The 27,998-nt window shown below is 43.5% G+C and overlaps 1 protein-coding gene across 1 annotated transcript; it reads right to left on the bottom strand.

Annotated features, from left to right (window-relative positions):
* Nucleotides 1–33: 33 nt before the first annotated feature.
* Nucleotides 34–26,621, bottom strand: LOC138768682 (uncharacterized). The gene is made up of 16 exons (XM_069946633.1): nucleotides 26,472–26,621; nucleotides 25,247–25,312; nucleotides 23,451–23,503; nucleotides 18,765–18,806; nucleotides 15,952–16,025; nucleotides 15,739–15,848; nucleotides 3,954–4,004; nucleotides 3,856–3,880; nucleotides 3,151–3,169; nucleotides 2,698–2,736; nucleotides 1,874–1,912; nucleotides 1,248–1,298; nucleotides 1,050–1,103; nucleotides 750–785; nucleotides 236–284; nucleotides 34–123 (listed from the first exon to the last, which is right to left on the bottom strand). The coding sequence occupies exons 1-15, from the start codon at nucleotides 26,619–26,621 to the stop codon at nucleotides 239–241; spliced, it is 855 nt and encodes a 284-aa protein (XP_069802734.1). The 3' UTR covers nucleotides 34–123; nucleotides 236–238.
* Between the last annotated feature and the right edge of the window lie 1,377 nt (nucleotides 26,622–27,998).

Here is a 27,998-nt window from a genome sequence, read left to right as displayed (position 1 = left end):
TGACCCATATGAGGCAAATGATTCTTACCGGTGTTCAAGGCGCCTCATTTGCCTCTTGATGTTATTGGCGCCACCTTTCCAAGGAACCTCCGATGGTATGAAGTCCTCCCCTCATGCTGTGACCTAGACAGGAGATATACCAAACAAACTGTTATAAATAAGGAAAATATAATAAATACATAAACATAGTCATACTACGTACAATCAGGAAAACTGTGAGAATATGGATACTCACTTTTCAGTTGTCCTCGATGTCACAGCAGCAGCAGAATAGAGATCGTAGTCTACAAAAGAAAGAGAAATCATTAAGACTTTCCGTAGATTAGACATATCTTCTGGTAACACATAGGGGCGGGTGGAGAGACCTTACACTGGATAGAAGGGGGTCACAGATGTCCTAGGGGGTGGGATGTATAAGTAAGTAGTGGGCATAGGGCAGCTGTTTTATACACACAGGTTCAGGGGTAATATTTGTTACTCATAATATTATATGTATTGATCAAATTCACTATTCTGTTCAGCAGTACATCACACAGTAGAACATAGAAAAAGACCATTCTTTCTGTGTGTAATGCCTAAGAAGTGCTAAGGGGGTCCTGCCATCCAATGTGTGATTTCTACTCGGTTAGGCCGCACCTGAATCGGACTGTTCCCGAATAATAAGGGTAAAAAAAAGGGTGACAATGCTGGAGCGCTGTTCATCCCATAACAGTGTATTGTCATGAAAATGCATTATCACTTGTACTAACCTGGATAGGAAACGGCTTCTCCGGCTGCTGCTTCTTCTGGAAAGGAGAAATAACCAAGCAATGGTCAGAAATATATATATATATATACTTCAGATTTCTCCTTTCATCTGTGTTCTAAGTAGCTTTAGGCAAAAGCCAACCTATCATTTTTAAAAAATATTGAAATATAAAATTTTAAGTACAAGTTCTTTTGCATTCAAATAAATGAAGTAATGTGGAGCCCCCTGTCCTCTTAGTAATTCTCTCTATGCACAGAAACAAAGCAATTCCATGCAGACACAAACGGCTTTGATTGCTCACCTAGGCACGATGACGACGACGGCCTCCTCTTCATCCTCCTCTTCGTCCACTTCCCTGTATTTGTAACATAAAGCAGCTCATAGCAATATATATTTATTAGGATAAAATACTGAACAGATCACAATGGACTCCAATGGACTGTTTTTTCTCTAGAGAATTGTCTGTATGTTTTCCGCTGTGCTGCTTCTTCATACTTACCAGATGGTCTCCAGGCTAGGGCGCCATTCAGATGGTGGGAACTTGAATGGTCTGTAACATAGAACATACCCTCAGATTAGTTCCTCTTAAATTCCTGATAACAGAGAATTGTCCTCTATGTATTAAGGGGATCAACTGGTGTCATAGTTATACAGATTTGTAATTTTTTTTTATAGAAGAATCTAAACTCTTCCAATATTTATCATCTGATGTATGCCCTACAGGAAGTGGTGTATTCTTTCTGATCTAACACAGTGCTCTCTGCTGCCACCGCTGTCCATGTTAAAGGCATTATCCAGCGCTACAAAAACATGGCCACTTTTCCCCCTACTGTTGTCTCCAGTTCAGGTGTGGTTTGCAATTAATTTACTTCAATGGAACTGTGTTTCAAAACCCCACCCAAACTGGAGACAACAGTAGGGGGAAAGTGGCCATGTTTTTGTAGCATGGGATAACCCCTTTAAGAACTGTCCAGAGCAGTAGTAAATCCCCATAGAAAACCTCTCCTGCTCTGGACAGTTCCTCACATGGACAGAGGTGGCAGCAGAGAGCCCTGTTAATATTGACACATGTCCCAGACTATTCTCATGTCCCTTCGCCAAAAGTATGTGTTGTGAGACAGTTACCTGAATGCCCGCGGTGCCGTCTTCACTGCCTTCTTCCATCTATTACAAAACATGAAAAATACAGGAGTATTACATATTATGAGAGGTCACAGTCATTCATCCAGGGGCAGCACATTGGGGGAGATTTATCAAAAATATTATGATTTGTTAGAGGAGACACACTACAAAAATTAGCAACTAAAAGTTGCTGGTATTAAAACACATGATTTGGAATTGGAAAATACATGTAATGTCATAAAATAATAAAAATTATGATATTTTCAGAGCCTTTTAAAGGGGTACTCCGGAGGAAAAAAAATTGTTTTCAAATCAGCAGGTGCCAAAAAGTTATACATATTTGTAAATTACTTCTAGTTAAAAAAACAAACAAGTCTTCAGGTACTTATAAGCTGCTGTATGTCCTGGAGGAAGTAGTGTTTTTTATCCAGCTTGACTCTTTTCTGCCACCTCTGCCCTCATCTCCAGGAACCATACATAGCAGTATTAAATCCCAATAGAAAACCTCTCCTGCTCTGGACAGTTCCCATTACAGACAGAGGGGGCAGCAGACAGCTGTGTGTTAGACTAAAAAGAATACAATACTTCCTTCAGGACATACAGTAGCTGATAAGTACTGAAAGTACTTGAGTCTTTTTTTTTTTTTATTAGAAGTAATTTACGAATATGTATAACTTTCCGACACCAATTGATTTGAAAAAAAATAAAAAAATAAAAATAAATAATTCTGTGGAGTACCTCTTTAAGGCAAAAAAGCCACACAAAAAGTATATATGAATCTGATAAATCTCCCCAATTACTTAATTACTTTATAACAATGTACTTACGCTCGGTCCGGAAGGTCCAACTCTATGTCTTCAATGGTCCTGTTAGCCACGGAACAGAGAGGACAGTGAGAACACAACTATAGGGATTCATTTACACCTGAATACAATTAATACACCTCATGCCGGACGGGGAACGGATCCATTACTTACGTTCCCCGTCCGTAAGGTTTGCAAAATTGTGGACGTGTGAATGTAGCCTTAACAATTCTACAGTCATGATTGGTATCTATGAGGGTGAATTTACACTGTGTTTGGTGTTAGCTGTACTTTTACATACAGTTGTGGTATAGATCCCAATGTATCCTGGTCAGATGTATGATAGTAGGACGCCCCTCTTATGTGTTGGCTCTTAAATGTCTATGGGCATGTGGGTATAGACATTGACAATATACTACCATCAGGGTGGGAAGTCAGTCACACACAAGTGTACATTCACAGTAAAGAAATACTAACCGAACTTCTGGTTCTTCATCTAAAAAGGGAAAAAAGAAAAGGAAGAAACTGTTTTAAAAATAGTTGTATAAAATGGGAATAAAACTATAAGTCTCTGATCATGTTGGATGACATAATCTACATAACACAGTGTCATAGCACAGAGATCAGTCACTTGCCGGCATCTGATGACCATAATATGGCTGCATTTCAGTGTCTGCATTGTGGAGACAAGACCCCCTATGCAGTCATCTATCTCTCTGTGCAAATGCACCCTAAGGAAAGCTCATGTTGGTCTATTCAGGATCTATACTGGCATGAGGCTTAAAGGGGTTATTTAGCGCTACAAAAACATGGCCACTTTCCCCCTCTCTTGTCTCCAGATTGGGTGGGGTTTCAAACTCATTTCCATTGAAGTAAATGGAGCTTAATTGCAAACCACACCTGAACAGAAGACAAGAGAGGGGGAAAAGTGGCCATGTTTTTGTAGCGCTTGATAACCCCTTTAAGGGTTTGTGATCTTAATTGAGTATCTTTTATTTCACCTTATAATGTAATGTGTAGCTAAGAAAAATGTGTTTAGTGAAATAAAAAAATATAGTCATATTGGTTTTTTTTTGGTTTTTTTATAAACGTATTTATTTTTTCTTCTAGAGTGTGAGTTTGCCTTAGGGACTTTAGGACACAATTGCTTGTACAGAAATATCATAGGATGGATGAACTCACCCTCCTCGTCCACATCCTTGGCTGCCTGCAATAGGAAACACGGGGTAAGTAGAGTATAGAAATATGTCGCTTGGAGTATTATAGAAAGGTACATTTACCTTGACATATTCGGGTGTCTGCAGCTCCTTGATAAACAACGATGCAGGAACCTGTAAAAAAATAAAAACAAAAAAGAATGAAGATGAGCGAGCACTAAAATACTTGAGTGCTTGTCACGTTAGTCAAGTATTTTTCAATGCTCGAGTGCTTGACTTGACTAAGGAGCCCCATTAAAAACAATTGTAAACTTTAGTACTTAACCCCAGGTGCCCCCCGCACAGCAGAACAGAGGGTATCTGGTTAATCTGGGAGTGACAGTCTGGCCCCTAGGAGGTTAAGGTAATTGCCGCTACAGCCTTCCATATGTCTTTATTATCGCCGCTCAGCCAGTCATCTGATTGGCTGAGTGAAGTCTACGCAGCCAATCAGCAGCTGCTGCGGAGATAGTGAAGATAGATACAAGACCAAAGTAGAAAGCATACTTCCCCGCTCCAACACCTCCCCCCCCCATGCAGTTTAAAGTGAGCCTGCCACGATGACCCTTCCAGATTAGAGCAAGATCCTCTGTTAATATCATATGACTGCATCTCTGTATAAATGGGGACCCAGCCTTCCAGATTAGCAGAGGATCTTGCCGCTGATTCGGGATGGCCAACCATATCAGGTACACTTTGAGGCTATTCTCAAACACAGTATTTTTGCTCAGTATTTTGGTCAGTATTTTTCAAACAAAAACAGGAGTGGATTGAGAAGACAGAAAGGCCATGTTCTCACACTGTTGAGTGGATGTCCACGATTTAATGGCAAATACTGTAATTGGCAAAAATAATGGCAAAAGTACTTTTTTTGGAACATAGCCTAAGGCTGTGAAAATGCGTTATGCTCAGCAGACAAGTAGCCCAATACTCAAAAAAGAACATTTGTGATTTGTGATTTGCTGTGCATCATATAAGAAATGTCCTGCTTTATAAATATCCTGAATTATAGATATTTGTTATTATGGATGAGTATCGGGTAATTGTCCCATGCAGGAGAACATACAATATTAGGCCTCATCCCGAGGAAAACAGGTTCTCAGCCTAAGGGTCGTATTCCACCGGACGATCAGGACCCGATCAACGACGATCACTTCATTATATTGCAACATTTTGGAATATTCATTACTTATTTTTACCTTGTTGCAGGGTGATGAAAATATACATTGTAAGTAAATACAATTTACCCTCAAAAGATTTCTACAAATACCTACAGATCTGCCACTTTGCAAATACTTTGCCGATCACCCCAAGATCCCCATTATCGGTGTTTGAACAATACTTCTATGACACAACAAGCTCAAGGGTATATCACATGCATACCGAGGTATTTTAGACACATCCCCTACTCCTTTGCCATTTGTGGAAAAGTGGGAAAGTGAGCTGGGGCACCAATATTCCCATGAACAATGGGTTCATTCATTTAGAATCCCTAACGCACTATCCAAATGTGCAGGCCACTTAGAAGCGTCCCGAAAACTGACATATAGATGGTATTTTACCCCATACAGGCTATCAAAAATATTCCCGGGATCATCTTCCACCTGCTGGCGATGCCAAGTCGGTGTTGGAACACTTCTACATATATGGTGGTCATGTGATAACTTATTACCCTTCTGGAACTCAGTTAAAGCACTGATAGGATGTAATTGCCTACACTCCACAATGGTCTCCTGGTCTAATTTTACTTTCTCTAGGATTAGAGGATTTCCCAACAGAGGATAAGACAATAATCTATCATATCCTGACTGCATCCAGAATAAAACTGGCACAAAACTGGAAATCCAATAAACTACCTCATATAGCTGAAATTAAACAATCAGTTCAATTCAACTGCACTATGGAACACATGGTGGGCACGAGAGGTAATTTGGATGATAAATCATTCAAGACTAAGTGGGGAAAATGGCCGGACTTCCAGAAATTGCTAATGCCCTAAAATATATACTGTACTTTCTTCTTGTTTACTTTTATGTAGACTACAGACCCCCAATTTCTTTTTCCACGAGAGATACTCTATCCTACCAATACACCCCCCCTCCCCCGTACCCTTTATCCTTGCTAATTGTGTCATGGCTACTATTAAAACCATTACCATTCTGCTTTTCACTTATAATGATGTTTTAATTGTGACCGCAACGACTTATGTCCCTTTATATGATTTACTTATAGCATGAGTTGTGCTGTATTGTTGATGTTCTGCTCTGTATGGAGCACTGTTCTGATTGTTTACCTACTGTTGTAAGGTAATTGTTTTATATTTCAAAATTCTAATAAAATATTTGAACAAGAAAATATACATTGTATATGTATTGTATATGCATTGTTTGGGATGGTCAGTGTGCAGTGTAAAACACATAGTAACAATGTATATGGATTGAGGCAATTCCAGAGATACCATATAGCTTCACATTTAAAAATAAATCCAAATAAAAAAAAAAAATTCAAGCAATTTTCCCTGTAGGACAGCACTTTTTACTAGTGAGGCGCGTGTCCCCTCCTGAAAAAACACTTGTGTTGTTACATAGATCCCAACACGGTGCTGTGGCTACGTCTGTCCTCCTCAGCTCCATCTTATTCATTTCCCAGGTAGAGACAACTAAAGAAGGAGAAGAAACCATGGCAGCACAGGCAGCCATATAAGTGTATATACTGTACAGTACTGTGCTAACTTAGAGAGTCAGACACTCTCTAAATATTTTTAAAAACCTATGCATGATTAGAGTATGGCAGAACGACTTACAGTGTTAGGCCGCTTTATATGATGTGTGGTCATATGTCTCTCCACACGCCATCATGGTATGGATGGGCCAGTATATTAGGGGGCAAAGCTTGAGAAGGGGCTGAAGGAACCTAACACTATGGGGGAGCGTTATCAAACATGGTGTAAAGTGAAACATACTTCCAGAGAGTGGCTGAGCCCTTTATAGATGGGTGCCAGGAAGTATAAATTACTGCCACTCATTAGTACTCCTGCCATTGTAATGCTATAGTGACCGGGCCCATACAGCCCCCCCACACCACATCCTGTCACTCTCCAGTTCTCCCGCTGTGATAATGACAGCTGGTTTGGAGAACTGCGGTGAGCAAACCTGCAGGCTGTTATTTCTCTGTATGTATTTGTATCAGCAATCGTTGAAACAAGTGAATAGCTGAGTTGTGTGTGTGTGTGTTTGTTTGTGTGTTTGTTAGTATGGATGTAAGTCTGTAAAGAAAGGCTATACTAGGGGCTTTAGCCTAAGGGGAAGCCGACATGACAGGGTTTGGAGGGACCAGCAGCTTGTGCAGTGGGGTCATGTAAAGGGCAGCGAGGGCAGACAGGGGAGCTGAGCTGGGATTGGTTGGAGGGGTCTGAGGAGCTTGCGGGGAGGAGAAAAAGTGATATAGGGGGCTGCAGAGAGGAAGTGGACAGCCACTTTTCAGTGATCCAGTGCTGGAGTGGAATCTCCCACCCTCCCTCCCTTGGTTGGTGGTTGTGATGGAAGTGTTCCCTTTGCGGGTGTGTGGTCTGGGTAGGGACAGGCTGTTTTTTTGGGTTGGCTACGTTGGTTTGTCGCAGCGGCTGTGGCAGGGTGGCGGGAGGGTCCTCGAGGTTGGAGTACATTACATGGTGATAGAGGTAGGGGGGGAACCAAGGAGGTTCTGGACTCCCTAGTTAATTTGAGGCATGTAACGGGCTGGCGGTCGGCCTATAAGAATTAGGTGGGTTCACGGGGGGCCTAAGCCCTGGACTGTGAAATATAGGGGATGGACACAGGTGTTAAGGGGCTGCCAGTGAGCCAAGGGGTGCTATCGACTGCGGGCAAATCCTGTGTCGATTGCTAATACTGGGTGGACCGCCAGGGTTATTTGGGCCTCGAGGACCGTCTCCGTCAGACAGTAACAGGACCTCAGTTGGGAGGTGGTGTTTATATTATTTGTGTTGTTTTGTTAATAAAAAGGCCTCTGTGGCCGAATCAATTCCAGCGATGTCTCTGTCATTCTTGGGAAAGGGTTTGGGGGTATAAGGTGGTCTAAGGGACTCGACAATACCCCTGTCATGTGTATGTGTGTGTGCGTGTGTGTGTTAGTATGGCTGTAAGTCTGTAATGTGCATGTGTGTATATCTGTGTAAAGTGTGACTGTATGTAATGTATACTGTATGTCTGTGTGTATATAATGTATGGTATGTAAAGTGTACGTGTGTGTATATGTATATAACCTGTATGTATGACTGTAGATATGTAGAATTCTGTACATTAATCTCAGCACTATTGTCCATATGACACCGCTGATATGTCAGTGCAGCCGCCTCGCTCCTCATTTCAGCTCTGTTCTTATATTTGTAGGAATGAGGATGTAGACGGCTACAGTGACAGATCAGAACAAGGGTGTCAACATCAGGGTCGCACAATCAAAAAACAATAGCAGTTTTTGGAGTTAAAATTTTACTGTAATTTAAATTCATTTTTGACATGTTAAACAAACATGTCAAAAATTAAGATCTGTCCGGGTCTGAGAGCCCCTGGCTTAGGTTAGGGCCCTATTTCACAGAGCGACAATCTGCCAAATCAGGCTGATTTGGCAAATTATCACCAACCAACCGCTGATGAAATGATCATCGTCTGATAGTTTCATATTTTCCAGCTAAAAAATAATTGGCTGTCGGGTTACACGTAGTGATGCATGCCCAGCGGACAATGATTTTTAGGCTGTCTGATGAATGTGCAAAAAAAGAAAAAACCTTATGCACACCTCTCCACGTTCCCCGGTTTCCATCTATCTTCTGCACGCTCCCAGCAGCTGCTGCCGCTGGAACTTCTGAAAGTAAGGGTCCTTTTCCACGGGCCGAGGAGGGCCCGATCAACGATGTAAAGGAGCGGCGATCTGCTAGATCGCCGCTTGTTTACTGGGCCTATTCCACGGCCCGACGATCGTTGAGCGAGGGCTGCAAGGACAACGTTACAGCCTTGCAGCCCTTGCAGCATCATACATTACCTGTCCAGGCTTCTTCTCCGCGCTGTCTTCATCCCCGTGTCCCGCGCGCTCTATCTTCAGAATGGCCGGTCAGCTGACAGGCCACACTCAGCTAATCACAGGCTGCGGCGGTCCCGGCCTGTGCTTGGCTGAGCACTCTGTCAGCTGACCGGCCATTCTGAAGATAGAGCGTGTGGGACCCGGGGATGAAGACAGCGCGGAGAAGAAGCCTGGACAGGTAATGTATGCTGCTGCTTGTCAAATCGTCGGTCACCGCTATTCAACCGTAGCGATGCGCGGTGGGGGAACGATGATTTTAGGTCTGGCCCTAAATGAACGATCAGCCGATGACACGCCGATCGATCAGCCTTTGACATCACTAACGAGATATACATATATATACACACATATATATAATGTAGAAAAGAGCAGCACTCCAATGTGGTGCAGGCAGAGTCGACCTGGATCAAAGGTCCCAAATCTATAAAAGTGAAGAATTCTGCAGCACTCCGTTGTCTTAAGGAAAGTGAAAAAACTGCTTAATTCCATTCCAAAGTGACGGCTACATTTCTGCTCTCTCAAGCAGCTTGAAAAGGGCTCTGTGAGAAAGCAGAAGTGTAGCTGTCTCTTTGGAATGGAATAAAGCATTTTTTTCACTTTCCTTAAGACAACAGAGTGCTGCAGATTTCTTCTTTTTTTATATATACACACATATACACAGCCCTTGCTGCACAGTTATCGAGCCGTATATGTGCTCAGTAAGTAAGTGCCAATCTAGCAGATCAACGCTCCCTTACATTAGTTATCAGGTCATGTAATACAGCCCTTACAGTGCAACTGATTATGGGAGTCGGGGAGTGAACCATGCTACTGTGCACTGAGCCTGGGAGTGAGCCATGCTACTGTGCACTGAGCCTGGGAGTGAGCCATGCTACTGTGCACTGAGCTGGGGAGTGAGCCATGCTACTGTGCACTGAGCTGGGGAGTGAGCCATGCTACTGTGCACTGAGCTGGGGAGTGAGCCATGCTACTGTGCACTGAGCTGCGGAGTGAACCATGCTGCTGTGCACTGAGCTGGGGAGTGACCCATGCTACTGTGCACTTGCAGTGTCCCAGAACATGCAGACTACTACTCCTATTATGGCCATTTCTGTTTCTGTGTCAATGCCTGTTCTGGTAAGTGTTTGCACTGCAACTGCTGCTGGTTTTCCCCTAGTATTTTGTGCATTTTCATGTGTATTGTCATGTATTCTTGTGTATTATTACAGTGTACAGTGGTATGCAAGGCTGTTGATCACGTGACCTGTAACCATGGTTCCTCCAATGGCCGACTAGTTCTGGCCAGGAGCAACCATGTGACCTCCCACTTCCTCCTAACAAGTTAGTCTTCCCCCTGCTTCCAAGCAAGGAGGATGTGTGTCGTCCCTCTCCTGCCTCAGAGGAGTTGGGCTTCTTCTCTGCGGCTCCCACTTCACCACTAGAAGTGTGGACCAGATGCTCTGCTATATTCAAGTCTTCGGCTGTATCTGCCTGCTCAAGTGTCTAGAGTCTTCTCTCTCATCTGGGTGTCATTCCGTTATCTCTCCTCATCGCTGCAAGGATTCACAGCAAGTATTATTCTCAAGCTAATCCACCCAGCACCGCTATTTCTCTCATACTCCTACTCCCATCATCCGGCACGTATTCTCACAGCCTATGCAGCACCACTCCTGCCTTATTTGTCAAAGCCTGCTATATACCCGGTTGCATCCGGACAGAACTGTTGCTACTAGTTACCTCATCTATAATAAAACCGCTGTTACTGAACCCTGGCATTGGTGTCCACTAACTGGTGCCCTGACTAGGTGCAGCGAAGAATCGCATGCCCATCATCACCCGCAGATTCCACAGACCGGCCCTACAGCTGTGCTGCCCTCAGGCCTATACCGTGACAAGTATAACCCCTGCAGCTGCCCCGGTCATTGCCCGCTCATAACACCAGCACTGTGGAAGTGGCCCCCAGGGGCCAGGGCATCGCACACTGAGCTGGGGAGTGACCCATGCTACTGTGCACTGAGCCTGGGAGTGACCCATGCTACTGTGCACTGAGCTGGGGAGTGAACCATGCTACTGTGCACTGAGCTGGGGAGTGAACCATGCTGCTGTGCACTGAGCTGGGGAGTGAGCCATGCTACTGTGCACTGAGCTGGGGAGTGAACCATGCTACTGTGCACTGAGCTGGGGAGTGAACCATGCTGCTGTGCACTGAGCTGGGGAGTGAGCCATGCTACTGGGCACTGAGCTGGGGAGTGAACCATGCTACTGTGCACTGAGCTGGGGAGTGAACCATGCTACTGTGCACTGAGCTGGGGAGTGACCCATGCTACTGTGCACTGAGCTGGGGAGTGAACCATGCTACTGTGCACTGAGCTGGGGAGTGACCCATGCTACTGTGCACTGAGCTGGGGAGTGAACCATGCTACTGTGCACTGAGCTGGGGAGTGAACCATGCTACTGTGCACTGAGCTGGGGAGTGAACCATGCTACTGTGCACTGAGCTGGGGAGTGACCCATGCTACTGTGCACTGAGCTGGGGAGTGAACCATGCTATTGTGCACTGAGCCTGGGAGTGAGCCATGCTGCTGTGCACTGAGCTGGGGAGTGAGCCATGCTACTGTGCACTGAGCTGGGGAGTGACCCATGCTACTGTGCACTGAGCTGGGGAGTGAACCATGCTACTGTGCACTGAGCTGGGGAGTGAGCCATGCTGCTGTGCACTGAGCTGGGGAGTGAGCCATGCTACTGTGCACTGAGCTGGGGAGTGACCCATGCTACTGTGCACTGAGCTGGGGAGTGAACCATGCTACTGTGCACTGAGCTGGGGAGTGAACCATGCTACTGTGCACTGAGCTGGGGAGTGAACCATGCTACTGTGCACTGAGCTGGGGAGTGACCCATGCTACTGTGCACTGAGCTGGGGAGTGAGCCATGCTACTGTGCCCTGAGCTGGGGAGTGAACCATGCTACTGTGCCCTGAGCTGGGGAGTGAACCATGCTACTGTGCACTGAGCTGGGGAGTGACCCATGCTACTGTGCCCTGAGCTGGGGAGTGACCTATGCTACTGTGCCCTGAGCTGGGGAGTGACCCATGCTATTGTGCACTGAGCTGGGGAGTGACCCATGCTACTATGCACTGAGCTGGGGAGTGACCCTGCTACTGTGCACTGAGCTGGGGAGTGACCCATGCTACTGTGCACTGAGCTGGGGAGTTAACCATGCTACTGTGCACTTTACTTGGCTATAGCCACCAATTGGAAGGGGTTTAGACTCTGACCAATTTAAACTATATACATATTGTACACACATGTTAAAAGTTAAAGGGGTACTCCTTTTATAATTGATATTTAACTAATGTATTGCCCCACAAAAATTATATAACATCTAAAAATACTGCCTACAACGCATCTGGCCGCACAGTGCTATATAATCTGCTCTCATTATCTGCAGTCTTGAACTCTATAGAAAAATGCTTTCATCACGTCTTGCTGGCGAGGATCGGGCACCATCTTGGGTCAGTGACGTGTCTGCTTGGTGATCCTGGTCCTAGCGTTGGGTCACGTAAGAGGCTTTTTCCCTGCACCACTTCCCGTCTCTCGCAAGACTTGGTAACAGCAGATACAGAGGCAGGGGCCGTCACTATCTGCTCAGTTACCAAGTCTCGCGAGAGGTGGGAAGTGGGGCAGGGGAAAGGCGGCCTCCAAGCTTCTTACGTGCCCTGACGCTAGGACCAGGGCCACCAAGCAGACACGTCACTGACCCAAGATGGGGGCCGATCCTAGCCAATGAGATGAGACGAAAGCATTCGATAGATCTATAGAGTTTAAGACTTCCGGTCGCAGTAAGTGCAGATAACATAGCACTGTGCGGCCAGAGGCGGTATAGACAGTATATTTAGATGTTATATGACTTTTGTAGGGCAATACAATAAAATATGAATTTTGGCTTGAGTACCCCTTTAATTGAAATGACAGTAATTCTTAAAGGGTACCTGCCACAAATTTAATTTGTCCGGAGTGGCGTGCAGACACAGCTGCTGTTGGGAGTTCGAACATCATGTTTTTAATAGGGCTTGTGCACGGAACTCGGCTGGCGTGGGATGTATCCAAAGCAACTGGTTCTGTACACCACTCCGGAGACATCGCAATTTTTTGTGACTTTTGCTTTTGCCAATGGGGAGGGGGGGGGGGGGGGGGGTGTTGATAAATCTCTCCCATAGTATTTCATATTACCAGATTGACTCTCAGGTAACATCAGATTTTTGAGCCAAAAAATCACCATGCACAATTTTGGCACTTCTATTGGTGTTTTTTCCCCCCCCAGAAACCCCCAGTGTGATAGCACCCTCATACACACATTATGTTTTTGGGGCTTGTAAAAAACACAGTGGGTTGTTCTTTTTCTTTTTTTGTTGGAAAAACTCAATATGTTTAAAAAAAAACCAACACAGTGGGCAAAAAATTTTTAAGGGTGTAAAATAGAAAGTTATGTAAAATACAAATTTTTAGCTTATTGTACAAAGCTTGACGTTGCCCGGTGATTGGTTGATTCAGGGTATTTTTTCTTTTTTTTTTTGTACTCTTTTTGTACCTTTTGACACAGACACTTTTGAGAGACTTTTTTTGTAAAAATTTTTTATTATTATTTTTTATGATATAGAGAAGCCTGTGGAGAAATACATAACAAAGACTTCATACCCTGTGCGATAATATTTGACGCCACAGATTCACTACAGAATTTAAAGTGTTACTTGAAAAAAAAAAACTTTTGACAAATCACATAGACACTTCAAAAGTATTGATTGGTCAGGATCTTGGTTGTTCACCAAAATGCTTTTTTTCGTTCAAATCAACTGCTGCCATAAAGTTCCAGAGATTTGTAATTTACTTCTATTAAAAAATCTTAAGTCTTCCAGCGCTTATCAGCTGCTGTATGTCCTACAGGAAGTGGTGTATTGTCTCCTGTCTGACACAGTGTTCTTTGCTGCCTCCTCTGTCCATGTCAGGAACTGTCCAGAGCAGTAGCAAATCCCCATAGAAAACCTCTCCTGCTCTCCAGACTGGAAAGAATACCACTTCCTGTAGGACATACAGCAGCTGATAAGTACTGGAAGACTTGAGATTTTTTTTTTATAGAAGTAAATTACAAATATCTGGCACTTTCTAGCACCAACTGATTTGAAAGAAAAGCATTTTTGGTTATCTACCCCTTTAAGATATAGTCAGACCCCCAGGATCATAAGATATAGCCAGGAGAGTGGGCGGCTGAGCTCTTCACTGCCCATCTCACTGCTCAATCCTTCCTTGTATGCAAGGGTGAATTGGGATGCGGGCGCATTCCAATTCAACAGAAATGAAGATCATCCGGCCGGTACTGCAGTATCGGCCAGGATGATCTCAACTGACAGCGGCCGTTCTGTGATATAGCTAGGTCACAGAACGTCCGGTGTCTTACGCCATGTGAACATGGCCTTACAATGGAGGTTTCCCCTACTACAGGTTGGATCTAATGGTGATCGGTGGGTGAAGTGCTCAGATGTGCTCTTCTCCAAGCTATATCTAACAATCATTAAATACTCATGATGATATATTTACTAATGAACATTTGACTAGTCTGTCTGACATGTGATAGTAAAGTAGCAACAAGCAACTTTCAACTTTCTTTTACATCTTACAACATTTCAAAAGTCGGCATTGTTGTGGAAAGCTTTAATCCAGTTCAACGTACTTCACATTGAAGGGTACTCCTTAGGAAAATAAAATTTAATAAATTAAACTGGTGTCAGAAAGTTATCCAGATTTGTAAATGACTTCTATTAAAAAAATCTCAACCTTCCAATACTTATCAGCTGCTGTATGTCCTGCAGAGAAGGGGTGTATTCTTTTCTATTTTGAGACAGTTCCTGACATGGACATAGGTGGCAGCAGAGAGCACCGTGTCCGACTGGAAAGCATACACCACTTCCTGCAGGACATGCAGCAGCTGATAAGTACTGGCAGACGTAAGAATTTTAAATAGAAGTAATATACAAATCTGACACCAGTTGATTTAATTTTTTTTTCTTCTACGTATTACCCCTTTAAGCCTAATGTAAGAAATTTTAGTGCTACTATGCCCCGATATGTGTAAAAAAAACCTGCAGAAACAGAAAATGTTATGCAGTATATGCCCTGTGTGTTATGTGCCCATCTTCACTAGTAATGAGCAAACTTGAGAAAACTGTCCGGATTTGGCCACGTGGTCGAACCCAAACACTCAGCATTCAGCTCCCGGCGTCTGGAGAAATATTATGTCACCATAGGGAGTCCATAGGCTGTATCCATGTTTTCCTGGCAGCCCTAGGGTGGCATCCAAATTCTACAGACGCCGGGAGCTGAATGCTGAGTGTTTGGGTTCGACCACGTGGCCAAATCCGGACAGTTTTCTCTAGTTTGCTCATTACTAGTGAAGATGGGCACATAACACACAGTGCATGAGCCTGGCCAGAGAGCGTGCATTAACCACCCTGCAGTTACCATGCTCCAACTAAGCCCCGCCCCCTCCAGGGAGGAGGGAAAAGGGCAGTTGGGAGTCATGGAAACACATTGACACCCAATGTAAGGAATCAATACATCCGCATCCCTATCACCATCAGTCTCCTATGGTACATCCACATTATACAGGTGTCATCCCTATCACCACTGGTCTCCTATGGTACATCCCCATTGTATAGGTGTCATCCCTATCTCCACTGGTCAGTCTACTAAATTATCAAAATGTTTCTCGGTCACCCCCCCTCCCCCTCCATTCCGTATCGGATGGTCATTTTCTAACTCACATAATCCGGGAAAAACAGTGGATAGTCCATGTCCTCGGGGGATGGTCCAAATCCACGCGTCGATCCTCGGTAGTCGCTGTAGTCGATGTCCAAAATCTCTCTGAAATCGCCTAGAAATAAGATAAAAGATGAAAGATTACACAGAGAAAACGTATTGGTAATATGAGGAAAGACATAAAAAACAAATAGGAGTCAATGTAGGAGCATACTTACAATCCAATCCTCCAACCACCAACCCTGAACTCAGAGTGAGGCTGCAGCAGTTTGTATTTGAATTTGTGTCATAGCTGTGATGTCATAATGAAATTCAAATATCCATTGTACACTGTCACCTAGCAACAAGGAGAAAAATACTAGGACATTTTTTTTTCTTTTGTTTATTTTACTGTATAATAAACTACTGGCAATTGGTATGTAATGTGTAATTATTGTTAGGGCTGAATATATAGATGTGGGGGCCCAGCAGCTTTATGCTACTATGCTTTATACTGAATGATGGTATTATTTAGGGTGCGTTCACACCTACAGGATCCGCAGCAGATCTGCAGCAGATTTGATGGTGCAGATTTGATGCTGTGTTCAGTTATTTAAATGAAATCTGCTGCGGATCCGGAAAATGCTCTGCGGATCCGGTAAGTGTGAACGTACCCTTAAGGAAAATTGAAAATGTGCAAATTTTTTATTATATATTGCATGGTTTAATTTTTAGATGACTCCTTATAATAAAGCCATATAATATAATAATAATTTTTTGAAATATAATGTTACATATGAATTTATATATACTATATAATATAGCATATATAAAGTCACATGTAACATTATTTTACAAAAAAAGTGCTATGGTGCAAAACTGTAGTAGTTATTTGCTATATTTAAGCAGGTAGAGACTATGGGGGACATTTATGAAAGGCATGCCAGAGGCGTACGCCAGGGAGAAGGTGCAGATTCGCCCCTTCTCCCTGGCGTACACCCAGCTCGTCTTATGGGCAGACTGGCGGAGCTTGGGGGTGTGTGATAAGGCAGGGAGGAGCGATGGCCTCCTCCCGCGCCTCATTTATCATGATTTACGCCTGCTCAGATTGCCAGGGTTACTTTTTGGTCCAAGTCCGGCCATGGTAGGCAATGTGGTATCTTCATTGAATTTATATGCCCAGCAATGTTCCTGGCCGCCCACCATGGCGGGAAATACAACAAGGTCTTGTTTATGGGAACTGGGCTACAGTGTGAAATGCTAAAGTGACCTCTGTTTTAGGTTCTGTTCACACTACTTTAAAGCCTTCTATACTTTACGGTGGATTTCCCAATGTATACCTCTGTCTGATGCATGGCACTATTGTTTCCCATCGGCAACTATGTTAAAAACACCTTTAGGGTAGCTTCACACGTACCGACTCGCAACGTTAATAACGCTGCGAGTTGGCTAGGTCCTGGCAGATCACTTTCACTACATACACACAGCGGTCTGAACGACCCTGTGTGTATGTAATTCTGCCGGTCGCTTAACCCCTTCAGCTGCTGCCTGGCTCCCACTGCACTCCTGCTCTGTATACATTACCTGTCCTCGCTGCACACTGATTGGCCGGGCGGGAGAGCATTACGCCGGGACCCCGTGCAGTGAGGACAGGTAATGTATACAGAGCTGGAGCGGAGCGGGAGCCGGAGGCAGCTGAAGGGGTTAAGCGGCCGTACAGTTTCCGTGTACTTTGTAGTGTAATACATATGCTGGTAATACGGTATGGTGCACTGGGGGCAGGACTAGCAATTTCAGTTCACCGATCTGTCCCGGCCTGCTTGTACCATCTAATGACTATTGGAGCCCTCAGGTAATGAAGGTGTATGGCCTCAAGTCAATGCTTCTCATTGCTCGCCTTGGGGTAGCCTTGATGTCCTCCTCTTCCTCTTCAGTAACTTCCATGTATATGTAATATAAAACATGTCACATACAAATATATAGTTATTACAAATATGTGGTTTGGGTGGGAAGTTTATAAGGCAACAGTGACATAGCATAATGGACTCATTACATCCACCCATAGGCTGCAGCGGCTCTGCTCCTTCCTTATACATGCAAGATGGTCTCCAGACTAGGGCTTTCTTGGGGAAATAGGTATTTGTGGTCTCTGCAAAAATAAACATGACTATGGTTAGGGTTGTTGACACTGTGTCCTATCTAAGGGGCCTATTCCACGGAGCGATAATTGGCCCGATTCGGCCGATTATTGCTCCGTGGAATGGAGAGAACGATCAGCCGTTGATCAAGTCATCGGTCGATTGTTCATTTAAGTTCAAACCTAAAATCATCAGTCACAACCCGCGCATCACTACATGGAATAGCGGTGCGCGGCGGGCGACAGGCGATTTGAAAATATCATACTTTACCTCACCAGGCTGCAGGTCTTCTCCTTCTCCTGGTCCCGCGCAGCAGCATCAGCTTCGGAGCGGCCTGTCTGAACTAACAGACCGCTCAGCCAATCACTGTCCGGGACCGCCGCGGCCAGTGATTGGCTGAGCAGTGTGTCAGTTCAGACAGGCTGCTCCGAAGCTGCTGCGGCGCGGGACCAGGAGAAGGAGAAGACCTGCAGCCTGGTGAGGTACAGTATGAAACAAGGGCTGCAAGGACATGGGGAAGGATGTCCCTTCAGCCCTCGCTAAACGATTGTCGGGCCGTGGAATAGGCCCATAAGAATTACATTAAATCTCATCTATTGCAAAGTGTCAATAAAATATGACCTTAAACCCCGGGATTTATTCCTCTTAAATTCCCATTATGTATTAAAGGGAACCAGTCATTACTTTTATGCTGCGTGACCCACAAATTATTGGGGTGATCTCCAATGGCTTTTTTCTAAATATTTCATGCTGCTAGACACATTTTTAACTTGAAGGGTGCGTTCTCACAAAGTTTTTCTCTTTTTCTTACAAAAAAAGTCAGTTTTTTTATAATGACGGCCTCCAATAATGATAATTTTTATTATTAACTGTTGTAATTATCGAAAAACATAGCCAAGCTTTCTATTGCTCACCTTGGGGTAGCGTTGATGTTCTCTTCTTCTTCATCAACTTCTCTGTATATATCATATAAAACAGCTCATATACAAATATATTGTTATTATGGATATGTGATGGAGACTTTGGTGGGGAGTTAATGAAGCAAAATAGTGACATAGTATAATGGACTCGTTACATCCACCCATAGACTGCAGCAGTATGAGTTCAGCTCTGCTCCTTCTTCATACTTAGGAGATGGTCTCCAGACTAGGGCGCCATTGGTGTAGAGGGTATTTGCCTCCTCTGTAGCAATTAGCATGACTGTGGTTAGAATTGTTGGGTCCTGTTTAAAATTTACAGAGAATATCTATTGCGATGTGTCAATAAAATATGAGCTTTATCACTAGGATTTATTCCTCTTACATTAGTAATAAAGTAATAAAGAGAACCTGTCATCAATGCACATGTCTATGGACAAATGGGGATAGACACTGATAATATACTGTATCACACACTTAGGGGCAAATTTTATGTTTATAGTAAAGATTAAATAACCTGGTTTCTGGTTGTCTAGCTGAAAAAAAAGACACAAACAATAATAATAATAATAATAATTTATAACAGGAATCAAATAAAAGTCACTTATCATGATGGATGATGTATACCATCTGTAATCCTTTCTGACACTGCGCAGAAGAAAAGAAACATTTTTCTGTGTTATGGAAGCACAGATGGATTGTTTTTGTAGGACAAGTTGTACTTTTTAATGACACCTTTTTAATGTGCACACTATGGAATCCGTGCAGATAACTTCCAGCAGATTCTGCTTTCCGCTACCCCCCCCCCCCCCCCACTCCCACTTGAAGTTCTGCCCGTCTGATAGGTTCCATTCTGTGCTCAGGCGGATGACATGTCAGTTCTTTGGGCGGACAGCGGAATCTGCCTGAGCACAGAATGGAGCCTATGGGACGGGCGGTGGAACCCACTGAAGGTTATCCATGCGGTTTCTTAAGTGTGCACATACCCTCATGCAGGGATGGGGAACCTTTCTTCACAAGATGTATTACCCTGGGGCCTAGGAAGAAGAAAATTACACCCCTCTTAAAGGGGTAGTGCTAAACATTTATTCACTAAATAACACACATTACAAATTTATACAACTTTGTAATGTGTGTTATTTGAGTGAATGGCCCCCTTCCCCGTGTCCTCCCACCTCCACCCCGGAAGTGTGGTGCATTATACTCACCAGATGACTGTCGACCCCGGCCGCTATCTTGGGACAATGACGTCACAAGATGGCGGCCGGGGTCGACAGCGAACACGTAAGTATAATGCACCAACACTTCCCGGGTGGGGTGGGGGGGATTACGGGGAAGGGGGCCATTCACTTACATAACACACATTACAAAGTTGTATAATGAGTGTTATTTAGTGAATAAATGTTTAGCGCCGCACTACCCCTTTAAGTCATACACTACGGTCTATAGGACAATAGTTATTCCATGACCGCCTCTAGGGAAAGATCTTCTGACTTCCTTATATCAGAGTCTGTGGCAGGGGGACACATGTGTTATACATCTGCCGTCTAACACGCAGCATTAAAGAGTTCCAAGCATATAAGGACAGGAGGTTAGGATAGGGCAAATGATGTTCAAGGGGGGTTTGTGATAGTAGTAGAAAATCCCTTAAAGCGGTCCCCTCTATCCTGTATCACTCCCGGACTGTTATCTGGTCTCCAAGTGACGGATGGAATAAACCAATAAGAAGAGGATACGCTATATCCCACCCCCTGCTTTGTTTATTAACACTATACAAACTGCTTCTCAGGTAATAAATCTTAAAGAGGTTAAACAGTGCTACAAAAACATGGCCACTTTCTTCCAGAGACAGCCCCACTCTTGTCTCCAGTTCAGGTGTGGCTTGCAATTAAAGGGGTTGTCCAGTGAAAATCTTTTTTTTTTTTTTTTCAAATCAACTGGTGTCATAAAGTTATATAGATTTCTAATTTAGTTCTATTTAAAAATCTCAAGTCTTCCCATACTTATCAGTTGCTGTATGTCCTGCAGGAAATGTTTTATTTACATTCAGAAACAGTGCTCTCTGCTGACATCTCTGGCCAAGACAGGAACTGTCCAGAGCAGAAGAGATTTTCTATGGAAATTTGCCGCTGCTCTGGACAGTTCCTGTCTCGGACAGGGGTGGCAGCAGAGAGCACTGTGTCAGACTGAAAATAAAACAACAGTTCCTGCAGGACATACAGCAGTTATTAAGTATGGGAAGACTTGAGATTTTTAAATAGAAGTAAATTACAAATCTATATAACTTTCTGACACAAGTTGATTTGAAAGAAAAAGATTTTCGCTGGACTACCCCTTTAAGCTCTATTTACTTTAATGGAACAGAGTAAGGGTATAAACCCACACACCGCATACGCAGCAAATACGCAGCAGATGTGATGGTGAAGATTTGATGCTGTGTTCAGCTATTTAGATCTAATCTGCTGCGTATTTGCTGCGTATCGCAGTAGTAAATACGCTGCATATACGGTGTGTGGGTTTATACCCTAAGGGCGACATGTATCATCGGGCGTACGGATGATTTTCGGCAGAAAGTGCTGATTTGCATATTTTTTTAATCGCAAATGCCGATTTGCGAATAAAATATTCGCAAATCGGCACTTTCCGCCGAGTACGCCGGGGGGGCGGGGAGGGGGTGTGAAGGGGGCGGAACGGAGGGCGCGGACTCAGAGTCCGCGCGGTTCACCATCTGTTCCGCCAAAAGATACGCCGAAAACCTACTCCAGTCCTCAGCTGGCGTAGTTTTCGGCTGTGCGCACCGACGCGCACGGGATTTATGTAGAGGCAGTCCGCCTCTACATAAATCCCCGTAGCGCCAGAGATGCGGGGACATTTATAAGTCCGGCATAAAAAACGCCGGACTTAATAAATGTCTCCCTTAGGGTACAAACCCACACACCGTATACACAGCAGATACGCAACAAATACGCAGCAAATACGCAGCAGATTTGTTGGTACAGATTTGATGCTGTGTTCAGTTATTTAGATCTAATCTGCTGCGTATTTGCTGCGTGTTTGCTGCGTATTTGCTGCGTATCGCAGCATTAAATACGCCGCGTTTACGGTGTGTGGGTTTATACCCTTAGGCTATGTTCACACTACGTATATTTCAATCAGTATATGTATATAATGTTGTAATTGAGTGGATTTAATGGTAAATATTTGCTGTTTTTTTAAAACAACGGCTGTTGTATTGAAATAATGGCCGTTATTTACTGTTATATAGCGGCCATCCACTCAATTTCAACATTGTGTGAACAGATCCTTTCTGTGTTTTGAATCCACTCCTGGTTTTGGTTGCAATACTGACTGAAATATACGTAGTGTGAACCCAGCCTCATGGTGCGTTTACACAGACAGATTTATCAGACAGATCTTTGAAGCCAAAACCAGGAGCAGACTATAAACAGGGATCAGGTCATAAAGGAAAGACTGGGATCTATCCTTTTTTTAAATCCATTCCTGGCTTTGGCTTCCAAAATCTGTCAGATAAATCTTTCTGTGTAAACGCACCCTTACAAAACTCCACCCAAACCCGAGACAACAGCAGTGCTGTCTCTGGAAGAAAGTGGCCATGTTTTCGTAGCACTGGATAACCCCTTCAAGTATTATTCTGATTATAGAGGTTGTCCAGAGTAATTCTTCACAGTATATGTGTACGTTCCCCATTATCTAATCAGGAGCAGATAGAGTTGTATAATGCTAGGACTAAAAGTATGGCTATTTGAAGCATTTCAGCCGCCATTTTGTGTGTCAGGTATGGGATAATCTCCATTTCACATCTTTAAAAGTCCTTCACTAATGGATGACCGTACACATGAGACTTCTAGGTCACGCAAAAAGTTTGAAGAAAGCTTTTACTGATTCAATGGAGATAGTTTGCAGAGCAGACACAATGTTTAAACAGCTTTCTGATTCAACAGAATATAGTATAGGACATAGTATCATCTAAACAAGAAAACCTCATATGAGTTGCAGCCATCTGGTAGTGAGGTTTGGACCTACAGTAAGGACGCTCCCATAGTGTAGGCCCAGGACTTGAAGTACTGATATGATTAATAAGTTCCTGGTGATAGATTTGTTCTCTGTCCTGTACTGATTCGCAGATGATGTTTGGTTTTAGCGGCTTTGCTTGTGGCTGATGCTTGAAGCACAGATGATGTAATTATGCACTAATGATACTGTAAGTAGATAACCTTTGCATTCATATCTATGTAACATCCCTGAGGAAGCCTTGGATGGCAGAACGTGAGGGGCGTTCTCTGTTCCCACCTGACCCCTTTTATTGCTGGATCGCACATGGTGAACTTTTCTATACATATTTTTTCTATTTTGCAATGTTTTCTTGCCTGCACACTGCATTATTTAAAGGTTTTAGACCAATTTTGGATATTATTGTTACTTTTGTCCATGTGTTATAATCGCAGGTCAGGTTGATTGATAGGTCCCAGCTGGGACACTCGCGGGACCCATGTTTGACATTTTAATGGTTTTAATGTAGGGTGGTGTCTGGGGCTTATCTCCCTAGTTTTACACTCATGTACCTCTTTTTTGTGTATGTATTATTGCATTCAATAAATATAATTTTTTTGATGTGCTACCTTCTTTATGCATCTGTTGTTTTTTTTCTTTCTTTGGTCTTACAATTCATCTCCATTCACTTCAGTGGAACTGAGCTGCAAGACCCCACACCCAAACTGAGGACAGGAGAGGAAGAAATCAGTCATGTCTTTCTACGTCTGGACAACCACCTTTAAGGAGGTGGTAATAGTCATAAGCCCCAAGGACACATACAGTATGAATTGTAATACCCCAGTGACCATAGTTTTGGAATTATATAGTCCCTCATATACTAAGAGGTCCAGAGGTATAAACTTTTTACTCTGGGGTAGAGAGAGCTATTGCTATTACTCTCTGCTATCAGCCACATATAGCACTATCCCTCTGATGTCTGGGGTCATTTGAGTCCATTACCACAGAGGATAGTTAGTTGCTGACAGACCTTGCCGAAACCATTTTATAAGGTTTTTATTTCAGGTTGAAGTTTTTTAAGTAGGCGGGTTCGAGCTACTTGTAGTGCTACCGAAGCATCCTGGCCCCGCCTCCTTGACAATTCAGCCTCAAATGAAAACTCTATTTTAAGACTTCTATAAAAGGCTTTCAGCTATAGAAAAGGTAACGTTCATGTTACTGCACCATTATCTGTCTGCAGCTCATAGTGTAAACTTTTATTGTATTCCAAAAACATAAATGATGTACTTTGTGATAATGTTACCAGGTTTTGTTCTCTTTTCATTTAAACTAACTATCCTCTGTTCACTTTATTGCACCGAAATCACATTATAGCTCCTAATCCAGATATACAATTGGCTCATGTTACTGCATTGTAAGTCTACATCAGCTGTTAGAACAGGTTTATGCCTTATGTTTGTTATGTGCTCTCCCTTTATGTGTTTCTTCAATGAATATATTTCTAGGTGTCAACATTACATGTCAAGAGCACATAACACACAATATATGAGCCTGGCCATGGAGGATTCCCTAAGCACCCAGCAGTTCTTCATGCTCCACCTAAGCTCCACCTTTTGGCATATTGCTAAGTCCTTTGCAGCCCAGATAATGTAGCCCCTGTAATGTCTTCATTGGTAGATGGTGGATTTATCTTGTCCGGCATATCGATAATGACATGTCAGCTCTGCATAGAATCTTTGGGGTTTGGATGGTTATTTTCTATCTGGACATTTTCCAGATTTTTCTCCTCTAATATTTTTGGCTTTTGCCAAGTCCTTTGCAGCTTAGATAATGTAGCCTCTTTTATTTAAAAATATAAAACATTACAACAACAAACCAACAATATAAATAACATAACGGTACAATATATACAAGGAGAACGGCACGTGGTACATGGGGCAGAATGGTTTAATTAAATTATATACCAACATCCTGACGTTGGTTTTTAAATGTAACCGAGAGGCATTAGTTTCAGCCATAGGTACGATGTGCAACAGCTCCTTTCTCTCCATGTTGTATTTTACTTTTCTCCCTTTTCTGAGCAGTTGGCACTCCTCTTTGTAAGACCCACATGACCCAAATTAGCAGGAGACACCTGTGCACACATGTCAAGTACCTCCTATCCTTCCCATTCTACCTCCAGGAGCAATGGTGAGTGCAAGACCATATTCATACTTGTGTTGCTTGGTGGCAGCTTTCCCCGCCGGTGGTGCCTGCTGGGTTTGGGGGGGGGCCTTTTTGGTTTGGTCCTGTGACATTGGGGTTGCAGGGCCATTCTATGGCCTCCCTTCTCTGTTTGTGCACGCTTTGCGGGGTAGGTGGTCGCTGACGGACACAGTTAGTGTAGGGACTCATGTGAACCAGGAGACAGGCACGTGATTGTGGCAAGTAGGCAGGGTCAGTGGGCTGGGTTCAGTGTCAGGGCTCACTGTCTTGTCTTGTCCTGTTGTCCGGTTCCTGCCAGACACATCAGAGGGCCTAGCCGGGAGACAGAGCTAAAAAAGAAATTAAATTAAATAATATTTAAGATAAAATAATGGGAATGAGATTATCCCTTTAAGCATAGCCCATACAGTTCTCCACAAACTAGAGATTGATTTGAGCCAACATAGTTTACTTTTGGCATATTGCAAAGTCCTTTGCAGCCCAGACAATGTAGCCCCTGAAGAGCTTTTATTTAAAACTATAAAACATTACAACAACAAACCAACAATTTAAATGATATAATAACCCCCACATGTGCAAACTAGATTTTTCCCCAAAACACCACAAAAACAACACAAATATTAACACTCATGACAACTTAACTAACAATAACCGACATAACTATACTATACTAGACAATGAATAGCGCCCGCAGAAAACTGACATGTCAGTTGTTTGCGGCGTCGCGAGTGATCCTGGCCGGAGCGTATACTATGTGTAATTGTACAACGGCCATAGTTTTACAAAAATATACGTTGTGTGAACATAGCCCAATAGTGTATACATTTTGATGTTATAGTATGGCGCTGTGGGCTTGTATTTATAAACACTGGTGTATCTCCACAGAAAACTTGTCACATAATATATGAGGTACACCACCGGGACTAAAGTAACTGGAATGACTGCAAAGGAGAAAATATACATTAATTGTGTGTGTGTGTATATATATATATATATATATATATATATATATATATATATATATATATATATTGTAAGAAGGCGCATGGCACCGTCATAGATGGTAGATATGTCTCACCAAGGATCCTGGCCTTGGTGAGGTGAAAGACTATGATAACTGGTGTCAGCGGCAATAGGCCACTGGCACACGTTTAAAATTTAGTATGGCTGCAATGCAGTTTAGTCTGGGACGGTCTTTCATGGGAGCATGCCAAAGAGTGGGTGGGTGGCTGCTCCCACACTCCAGGTCCAGGTTTTGGTGTGGCCTTTGTAAGCCTGGGAGAACCAGCTGAGAGGGGGAGGGGGTGTATCTTCAGTCTGCAGAGTGTGTTGCTGGGGAGAAGGAGCTGTGTGTGGCTTCTCTGAGGCCAAAGGAGACTTCCAGGAGCTGTTTGGTGTCTGGCAGCGTCTATCTGGGTGAGAGCCCTATGTGAACCAATTGACTGTTTGCATAACTGCCAATGACTGTTTTCACAGACTGTTCCATACCTGGGTGTTGGCTGAAGAAAGCTGTATGTTTTGTTTGCTGTTATGGACAATAAACCACTGGTTAGTCTCCTGCTGGACTTGTACAGCTTCAGCATGAGCTTGTTGCTGCTGGGTGTTGGCCTGCACAAGGTGTTTGATAATGTCCTCCATAGTCTCTGCCTGGGTCTGTATCTGAGCTGCAGCCTTAACCCAGGACATACGATCCACTAGGGATCTGCCCGCATCCGAAGCACCAATTTGTGGGGATCAGTCTCAAAAGCAGTCTTTTGATATGAGACCAGCAGCAGGTTTAAAGGGGTAGTCCACCCAAATTTTTTTTCTTTCAAATCAACTGGTGCCATAAAGTGCCAGAGATTTGTAATTCACTTCTATTAAAAAATCTTAAGTCTTCCAGTACTTATTAGCTGCTGTTAGCTGCTGTATGTCCAGCAGGAAGTAGTGTTTTCTTTCCTGTCTGACCCAGTGCTCTCTGTTGCCTCCTCTGTCCATGTCAGGAACTGTCCAAAGCAGGAGCAAATCCCCATAGAAAACCCCTCCTGCTCTCCAGACTGGAAATAATACAACTTCCTGTTGGGCATACAGCAGCTGATAAGTACTGGAAGGCTTGAGATTTTTTAATAGAAGTAAATTACAAATCTCTGTCACTTCATGGCAGCAGTTGATTTGAAAGAAAAATTTTTTGGGTGGACTACCCCTTTAAAGAAAAATAAGTGGTTTATTGTCCATAACAGCAAACAAAACATACAGCTTTCTTCAGCCAACACCCAGGTATGGAACAGAGTCCGTGAAAACAGTCATTGGCAGTTATGCAACACAGTCAATTGGTTCACATAGGGCTCTCACCCGGATAGACGCTGCCAGACACCAAACAGCTCCTGGAAGTCTCCTTTGGCCTCAGAGAAGCCACACAGCTTCTTCTCCCCAGCAGCAGACTGGAGATACCCCCCCCCCCCATGAAAGACCGTCCCAGACTAAACTGCATTGCAGCCATACTAAATTTTAAACGTGTGCCAGTTGCCTATTGCTGCTGACACCAGTTATCATAGTCTTTCACCTCACCAAGGCCAGGATCCTTGGTGAGACATATCTACCATCTATGACGGTGCCATGCGCCTTCTTACAGTGTGTATATATATATATATATATATATATATATATATATATATATATGCTAAATGCACAGAGATGTGAGGAATCATGTATAATGATATGTCTATATGATAAAAAAAAAAATGTCCTACCTCTAAAACAAAAAGTATTTTTCTGTCAAGTAGAAAAATAGAGCAGTTTGTAGTTTTTTACCTCAGGTCTGTGGGAACACATAGGGGGAGATTTTTCAAAGGGTGTAAAATTTAGACTGGTGCAAACTGCCCACAGCAACCAATCACAGCTCAGCTTCCAGATCTGGTGAAAGGAAAGCTGAGCTGTGATTGGTTGCTGTCGCAAGTTTCCACCAGTCTAAGTTTTACACCCTTTGATAAGTCTCCCCCAATGTTTTTCCGCTGAACCATGAAAAATAACAGAGAC

The sequence above is a fragment of the Dendropsophus ebraccatus genome, chromosome 12 (assembly GCF_027789765.1).
Source record: "Dendropsophus ebraccatus isolate aDenEbr1 chromosome 12, aDenEbr1.pat, whole genome shotgun sequence".
Taxonomy (NCBI): Eukaryota; Metazoa; Chordata; class Amphibia; order Anura; family Hylidae; genus Dendropsophus; species Dendropsophus ebraccatus.
The sequence above is the reverse complement of the archived record's forward strand: the minus strand, read 5'-3'. Positions and strand labels throughout refer to the sequence as shown.